The sequence below is a fragment of the Cylas formicarius genome, unplaced genomic scaffold (genome assembly GCF_029955315.1).
Source record: "Cylas formicarius isolate icCylForm1 unplaced genomic scaffold, icCylForm1.1 PGA_scaffold_5__7_contigs__length_24384050, whole genome shotgun sequence".
NCBI classification, from domain to species: domain Eukaryota; kingdom Metazoa; phylum Arthropoda; class Insecta; order Coleoptera; family Brentidae; genus Cylas; species Cylas formicarius.
This window is the reverse complement of record NW_026844341.1, coordinates 978,556-987,489: the sequence shown is the minus strand read 5'-3', so window position 1 is coordinate 987,489 and position 8,934 is coordinate 978,556. Positions and strand designations below refer to the sequence as shown.

At 37.2% G+C, this 8,934-nt stretch overlaps 1 protein-coding gene across 1 annotated transcript; it reads right to left on the bottom strand.

Moving 5' to 3' along the window:
- Positions 1-49: 49 nt before the first annotated feature.
- On the bottom strand, positions 50-8,531 carry LOC132702154 (glutamate dehydrogenase, mitochondrial-like). The gene is made up of 9 exons (XM_060670616.1): positions 8,320-8,531; positions 8,079-8,260; positions 6,719-6,916; positions 5,851-5,937; positions 5,615-5,793; positions 4,682-4,798; positions 3,460-3,797; positions 759-897; positions 50-190 (listed from the first exon to the last, which is right to left on the bottom strand). The coding sequence occupies exons 1-9, from the start codon at positions 8,487-8,489 to the stop codon at positions 71-73; spliced, it is 1,530 nt and encodes a 509-aa protein (XP_060526599.1). The 5' UTR covers positions 8,490-8,531; the 3' UTR covers positions 50-70.
- Positions 8,532-8,934: the final 403 nt, after the last annotated feature.

Here is an 8,934-nt window from a genome sequence, read left to right as displayed (position 1 = left end):
GACGACATAATGTATGTATGTATAATAAGAGTACCAGATAATAAACAACATTTTGCAGAATCGGCAGTTTTTATTTTGGAAACGCTTTCTGATCATAGATATTTTTAAACATCGCTTTTACCGACAAAGCATAAGCGGCAGTCCTGACGTCCAAACCCAATTTGTATGTCTCCAGATTTGTTAAAATGCCCTTAAACAAAGGATAAGTAATGTCCGCTGCAAATACCAAATTTTTAGGAAGCAGAAGGAATTAAATTAAATTTAATATTTGCAGATAATAAAATATTAATAGACGGATAGAGTGTCCATATTTTGACGAACACTTAGGGGATTTATTATTATGAGTTATGTCCAGAATAAGGTTTAGATGTTAGAGATAGAAAAAAATAAACATGATAAAAATTTTATGGCAGTGTCAAAATATTGCCACACACCCTGGGCAATTGACAATCATAGAAAAAAATATTCTAGATTAATAAATCCATCTCCCTATATTGATTACGTACTCGCAAAATGGCAAAATTTATATGGTTTTATGAATTAATTTTCTACCTATGAATATGGACGACAGTTGCATTTTATTAATTTAAAAAAATTGTGAAGACAATGATTTTAAATTAAATCCCTACTTTTGAAAAGGTTAAATTTTAGTGCAAAAAATTTAAAGTTTAAATTATATTTCTGTTAAAAAATAACAGTCTATATACTCGTGATGATGATATTAAATCCAATCTATAGCGGTATGGAAAGGGTCTTACCTGGCAAATTTCTGTAAATATACATTCCAGCACCTTTTTCAGAAATGCATAGTCTCCTACGCCAACCCCAGAATCAAGAATTGCCTTTCCACACTCTGCCTCTCGTCGAAAATGACCTCTGAATATACCTTTGTTGCACCTGAAACGCAGTTATTGAACGTTTTCGCATACCACTAAATTTTTCATGTTGCTTACGAGGATTACGTTTTATTACTAATTAACTTTTATTTTAAATTAGCAAATCGGGAAATGTAAAGTATTTTCCTTACGAACAAGACAAACCAGTCTGAACTGATTTTTACTCGTATGAAACCGCCTCCTTTCAACAAGCAACATTTTACGAAAACGATTTATAGGATCAGTTGCAATTTTTCTTTTGAATAACTGAAAGACTATTTCTTGTCAGTATTTGGGGCTCATACTTACTTTTGTACTTACTACGTAAAATATATCTCGGCATCCTTAGCTTTAAGTGGTCGATTTTTTCCCATACTTCTTTTTGGGTGTTTGGAATATTTATTTTTAACTCGCATTATTTACAAAAGGTAGGAGAAGAACCCCGTCGGTAAATATAAAAATAGATAATAAGGAAATTGCTTTTAAGAACCATGTAAAATATTTAGGAGTGGTGCTGCACAAACATTTGAAGTGGAATATGCACGTGGAATATAGCTGTGATAAAGCAAAGAAAGCAATTAATATAATGAAATGCGTAAGTAGAGTCTCATGGGGTGCAGACCCGCAAATCTTAATGACCTTACTTCATACCCTGATTAGGACCCACCTAGATTATGGTTCCATTTTCTTGAACCCCAATAACAAGACTGCACTTAACAAGCATTTTGAAGGTTTGAGAATAGCGCTGGGATGTATGAGATCAATCCCAACGAATGTTTTGCTGGCGGAAGCATCGGAACTGGACCTGGATACAAGGAGGAGAAACCTGGCAGTGTTAATTAATTAATTAATTATAAATTTTCAGCAAAACTCCACAAAGAAATGTGTATTGCCACAGCAGAGACGATAGCAATAAAGGAGGGACTAAGAGTTGCTCTACAAAGAGCCTTTACAAAAGTTATTATTTTATCAGATTCTCTAAGCGGGATTTCTAAAATTTCAAATGGAAATTCCGACACTAAAATGGACTACTTAACGCTGCAGGTCCGAGAGATGATGATGAGGGCTAAAAGTATGGGAATAGATGTTAGGATGGCCTGGATACCGGGGCACTCGGGTATTGAAGGTAATGAAAAAGTGGATACTCTGGCTAAAATAGGAAAAGACCTAAACATCCCCTTGAATCTCAAACTGGACATACATGACGTGAAGAGTACAATTCTTAGAGATATTACTAATGGTTTTTGAGAACGGTGGAAAAACCCAATACAAGACAAAGGTAAAAGATATAGAAAGTTAATAAAACGTAATTTTCCTAATAGAAGATGGTTTTCTGAGCTTGCCTACATAGACAGACGCCATATAACTACTATAATTAGAATGAGAACTGAACACTGCGCGGTAGGGGAACACCTGGCCGGATAGGGGTTCGGGACTCTCCTTTCTGCGAGTGCGGCGGGGTTGAGAACCTAAATCATATATTTTTCGAGTGCCCTATAACAGAGATCCCGGGTGTGGATTTATACGTAAACTTTAGCAATTTCGGAGTTAATTTACCACTTTATGGTCATATGCTTTTTAGATTATAATAGGATAAAACTTTAAGTTAGGAGTCGAGGTCGGACAGCCTCGCCCTAGTAACAATACTAGGGAATTTTAAATTGTATGTATTTGATTCTGTTGTTTTGTCTCAGATCTGACGAGCCTGGTCCCATGGTCCATCCTAGGCCAGGAACGCCTGTCCCAAGTTCCATAGTGCTGGAATTTGTTTGTCCTTTTTTGTTTTTAGATGCGACAGTCTTGCCTGTTTGTCTGTGGTTTTTGTGAGCTCTGAACCTGCCTACTAACTGACTCTATCTCCTTAGCAGCTTTAGATACCTCTTAAATAGAAACAGAAGTCTAAAAGTAAACTTCCCCAGGAGAACATTCTCGATTATCTGGGGCAGTTCTAAATAGTGCTGGCAAATTGCCTAGTAGCAGCATCAACCCCAAAAGAAGAAGAAGAAGAACTCCCATTATTTATTGGTCCAACCTAAACAGTTATAATCCTGTCATTCGTAATATTGTGGACCCATGGGAACTCACTTTGTAACTCCAATAGTTTATTTTGATTGGCTATTGGCTATTGGATCGCGGATAGTTGAATTGATAGTTGAAACAATCAATTAAGTGATTAGATTATTCATTTGTTTTAAGCACTGTGTTGTGCAGTCTTGTAATATGTCCGAGAAGTCTAACCCTATGTCGCCTTGCTCACAGTCAGAACCCGCCACTCCGGGTTTCTATTTATATTTTATTATTTTTATTATTTCTTACTATCTTCGACATCAGAAGTGGGATCAGTAATATTCAGACTGTGAAAGTGACTATAATGACTGTAATTAGTGCAGTGCTAAATAAATGCGCTACTATTCGACGAATGAACTGCAATTGTGGATTTATGGGTTCTAGAAAAAAGAAGAGAAAAAAATGGGATGCAGTTCTTGGCAGTCAGATTTATGGGAGTCATGAAGAACGTTTTGTGTTAATATTTACAAGTGATGTTGTTATAAATTCCGAGTAACGAGTAAGAATTCAAACGAACCGTAACAGATTATCATCCAGCGCTCCGATACGATGAAGGTGTTTCAGGTATTCGAAGTAGGAGGCGATGTTGGTGCCGCTGCAAGCATATATATCGGGCACGACAAGTTTCGATTTCCCCACCAAAATCTTGTGAGCTGCGGGTGTGGTGGGTCCGTCAGCAGCTTCGAGAATTATGTTGGCCTTGACGTCCCTCGCGACATAGCAAACTAGGCTTTTGTGGCAAGCGGCGAGCACGAGGATGTCGCAGTCCTCTGTGAAGATCGAGTCCGGATGATCTGTCTTCGCAAGCCCATAATTTTCGATCGAATCGTGTTCCTCTCGATAGCGCAACAATGCCTGAATGTATGAAGCCAGAAGATATATTACATAGCAATTGAAGAGAAGACAATATGGACATAGAAATTGCAACACTGGCTAAATTGATTAACATGAAATCTTAAAAATTCAATAACTCTAAGACAATAATTCCACTACTGAATCTAGTGAGCTTGTTCTTGACACAACACCAGATCTCTGGCCTGTGGTGTCTATGGCTATTTTTCAATGACTATGCTAACCTATGAATACTCAAATTTTCGAGCCTTAAATTTTTCGATTAATCGACCTCTTCGCTGGTCGTGTTGAAACGGTCTTCAAGCACACTAAGTGTTCTTAAAACCCGTTTATGGTGACGACTTACATACCACTCTCTCCAACATCCCATGACTCTTGTATGATTGTTTCCAATTTGCAGAAGGCATTTCTAAAAGAAATGTTGAATACCCCAAAGACAATGAAACTAACGGATGTAAACTAATTCTTTAAAAAATAATCTCTGTTTGTCTGGTTATTTGTAACCTACTTGATATTGCAATATAGATGATACATATTTTTGTCAATGTCTGGCTTTTCAAATATTTTGCTAAAATTTGTCTTATCTAAATTATCTCCTAAATAAATTATACCAGTAGGAATCAAATTACTCGTGCAACTCAAAAACGAAAACTTCCAGATTAAACGCACTTATTAACGCCAATATCGTATTTCGCTGTGACCTCAGAAAAATTTGGATTTTACTAAAATATCTAGCAAATCATCACTTATGAGGGAATTTTATGCAAAAGTTGGATCGCGCCATGCTTAAAGCTCTAGTTGAACAAAACTTGGTCAATATTACCCCGAGCAAGCTTCTTTTTCTAGACATTTTATTATTAGTAGTCCATAGTCCATTTGTACTTTACCTTCAAATCTATCCCCTCGCGGTCGTAGATGTAGGCTTCCCGTTCTTTTACGCCCACGCAAACCGCCCCTTTATCTACTAGCAGCAAAGCTAAAGGTCTGCCAACCTTTCCCAGTCCCTGTAATATACGGCGTATTTAATTTGCACTTTCGCCTTTGGGATCTCGAAAACTGCAAGACAAAAATGGAAATTTTATTTGTGAATATGAATGTAAAATATTTGTAAAGTTACTACTGAAATCATTTTGGTTTATTAGTTTTACGACAGAAGATTCAAAAATTCACAACTTTTTCAAAATATATTTGGGCAATGGGAAAACATCGCCAAATAAGTGATATTGATACCCCAAAAAATTGGATACCTTGGAGAAATAAAAATCGTTGGAGGCCTCAACCATCATTAATTTTTGGCAATAAGGTACACATTTTTGCTTATGCAGTGGCAAACATCACTCCCCAAAAAATTATCTCGTTATAAAAATGTATGAAATTGAGGCTGGTATGAGGTTGTGGGTTCCAATTCCACAGGAGCAGTGGATGTTGGTCCGAACCAATCCTACTGAGGAATTGCGTTAATACTAGCATTCAAAAATTGATTTTTTTTTCCATTTTTATCCAAGAGCGAGTCGAATGGGCTAAGCCCGGCCCTTCCTGCCTGGCAAGAAACTCGCATATGCGAGAGGCGCTGGTTCTGTAACAGCGAGCACCGCTCCTAAAGAGAGTCAGTCGAAAAGTAAAGCCATAAAGTGCAGAAATATAAATAATGTGTATAGTGAAGTGTGGGTGTAAATTGTTTATGACTTTTTATTTTGGAAAAAATTACGCCGAGTGCAGTATTTAATTTTATAACAGGTTCAAAAAATTTAAACAGGAACGTGTTTATGTTTTTCTTTTCCCAATTTAACATTTCCAGAAGCATTTACGAATTTTCGTACTTGAATCACAAACTTCTTTCCCTCGATACCCCTGTCGACAAAAATCTTCCTCAAAATCGTGTCTTCGTTCAATAATAGTTCTAGCGCTGTGAAAGCGCCCAGTGCGGCGAACGTTTCGAATTTTTCGACGCCTCCGGAGCCTACCGGCCTACCCACTGACGCGACATCCAACGTTTCCCCTAAATTTCAGGAAGCATCAATGCAATCCGAACGTCTCCTCCTACGCGTCGAAATACCAGAGTATATTTTATGCGCATCGGATACCCAGTCCATATGCCGCGACGATGTGTTGATATCTGGGTGAATGACGTCGTTTTTACCACCTATTGAAAACGTCGGGATACATTGAAAGCAATGTGATCATGAGGTTCGGATTGTGCAATTATTATCTCCGACTGCGAATACTGCAAAAACCCAAGACCAGAAAACGAAACATTCTTATTTTCAAGGACATGAGTCATTTTCTTAAAAAGGCATATCATTCAGTGAACTTTGATTCAACCTGTAGCCCTTCTGGTGCTAATAAACGAGATATATTTTATCGAATGTTTTTAGTTACTCAAAACTAAAAACTGAAATCTTGAAATCATTTTCTGACATTGTTTTGAAGTTGTTTGTTTAGTTAGGTGGGTCAGGCATGAATTTGGGACCTTGTAGCTAGTGTAAGTCAAGTAAGTAAACCCGGATTTACAATAAAAAGACGACGGGAACATAAATCTTATGATGAAATACATAAGTTATCGGACGAATGACAAAAAGCTTATAATTTCAAGATTTCAAACAATGAAATTACTTTAACGCTTAAATATGCTATTTTTGCTTTGAGAACTTCAAAATTCCCTTAAAAACCGAGATCTGAGAATAAACAGTATATTAAAATATGGAAAGAGCACCCGATTCGCAATGTTACCGTAATATTTGTATACCCAGCAAAGAAAAATCTAAACTACGGATGCAATAGAGTAGGTTGGTGTGAATGGGCGTAAATGGTATGGCCGTATCATTTAGCGATTTAGTCAACTAATACTGTAGTTAAAACTGATCATTAACTGCTAAGTCGGAGTTAAGAATAACAGTATCCAAACCCACGCATTTTTTACATACAGTATCCTTTTTGACTCATGTGGAAAATATATTGTCGAACTACGGACTGCAGTTCCCTTTCCGAATATTGACCGGGGCAAAGTTTAATGCCCCCATGAGCTCCGGACATACCGATGCCGACGCAGTGATTTTTCATCGACGATAACAAACATAAAGCCTTCATATGATCTCTCGTTATTCCTTCGTGTATCCTTAGACCTAAGTATGGCACGGGAGTCAGTAGGGCAGAAGCCGAAGTTCTACGGCCCTCGGTCCCCGGGGAACATCCAAAGTTTTACCACTTGTTTAGACATGCAGAGCACAAATTCACGAATGCATTACGAATATTAAATAGAAATAAAAGCCTAAATATTCAGTGAAAATACGCATCTTCGTATCTTTGTTCAAACTGAAATATGGAAAAATTAACTTTTAACCACCTTATTGTAAGACCCCATATCAGTAGCTCTCTTGAATATGGTCACTACAAGAGAAAATAGGAGAAAAGAAAAGAATACCAGGTTACCATTGCATATTGCTTATTAAGTAATTACGATGCCAGAACATGTAAAGTTATAAAAGTGTCCTTTGTATACCTTGGAGTAGTGACTGAAAGATTTTATACAATGTGGTACAATCAAGAGTGTTACCAGAACAGTAAACGGTTTAATCATTCAGCTCTGCGTGATGCATAAATTCTATATAGTCACAGCCTCCAAAATGTACTGCAATGATATCAACTGCATCTTCAAAAAGACGATCAAATTTTTGATGTAATAGCACCACGCTGACTATAGTACTAATTCAAATGTCACTTTTTTCCACTTATCTCAATATCTCCAGTTTGGAAAAAGAAGTTAAGGTGCTGTTGTTGCTGGGTTATCAAGCTTTCGTGTCTCTTTAATGTTTGTTAAGTTGTAAAACAGCGCCCTCTAGAGCGAACTATTGTTATTATATATAAAGCAGAATATAAATTAAAAAGTACTAAGAAATTCCCTTTTAAAAGAGAGCATTTCTCATTTCATTCCAATAAACCAATCCGGTGTTAATAACATTTAAATAAAAACAGATCTAACCACTTTACTTTTGGCAGATGATGATGATGATCCTATACCGTTGGGTCATCTCTGTCCATATCATACTGGTATATGAATTCTCTGGCCGTCAGGTTTTTACATATTAATAGTTTGGAAGTCACTCCAACGCCAAGGATCTAGTGTGACTTCCTCAGAAATTGAATCCGAATTCTTTGGTTAACGAGTTAGGAATCTTTGGTTAGTTTAGTTAGATCTCCGCCGGGGACGGTAGGTATTAAACTTCGGTTTTTACCCTATTTAAGTTCCATACAAAACGCTCTTGGTGCGGTCAGGTTCAAACTTACCACCGAGCGACAGAGAGCTAGCTAATCGTCCGTGATGCGCCCGAAATGCTCGAACCGTTTCATACCTACCGGTGTCTCTCCTAATCGGAAATCTTACGTCTATGATCGAATTGCACTGATCTAGTATTTCCACGACATTTTCCAACCTCTCGTGAATTTGCGTGTCGTTAAACTTTTCACCCCTCGGAGCAAAAAAGTTTTGTAAGTTTTTCGGTAAACCTTGTGGCAGAATTGCCATTACTTATACGTACACTGGAGGTCTTCTTTTAACGTGGGAAAAAGAATTTCGTAGGCTCGGTGCAGAAACCAGTTAGTGCTGTCGAAGAATGCCGCGTTTGCCAAATAGAAGGCGTTTCGATACCGATCTGGGATTTCATAGTCAAGCTTACGCACGTAAGCCCGTGACACCATTATTTTTAATTTTGTTCAAACGTCACGCTGATTGACTGACGAGTTGATGCGCTAAGCCGAGTTTATCCACAGTATATTAAAAAAATTAATACACTTAATATACCCCGTTTTTCTAAATTTAATTTTAAAACCAAGTTCATTACACTCGTTCCTTTGATAAAGAAGGAATCCATTTAATTATTTAACCGGCATATTAAAATGATAAATGGGACAAACCATATAACTGTTAGGTAATAGACAGGCTCCATACTTTGCGCCATTTTCTTTCTAAACAGAGATTTCTACACATTTTACTCGTTATCCCAAAACATTTAACGAGATCTAGGCATATTTTGAGAAAATACTGTCGCCAAAAGGTCGCATCCAAACTTATTGAGTCGACATTCTCTTTTTTTTTCATAGTTGCTTCACAAATTGTTGTATTGCAGGTATAGGTAGGGCCTCT

Bases quoted from the DNA above. Each gene is read 5' to 3' on its own strand.
- LOC132702154 (XM_060670616.1), bottom strand. From the start codon at position 8,489: ATGGTGTCACGGGCTTACGTGCGTAAGCTTGACTATGAAATCCCAGAT. The intron at 5,794-5,850 runs GTATTTCGACGC...CCTGAAATTTAG, and splicing joins TGCGCATAAAATATACTCTG to GGGAAACGTTGGATGTCGCG. The intron at 4,799-5,614 runs GTACGAAAATTC...CGTATATTACAG, and splicing joins GAAAGAAGTTTGTGATTCAA to GGACTGGGAAAGGTTGGCAG.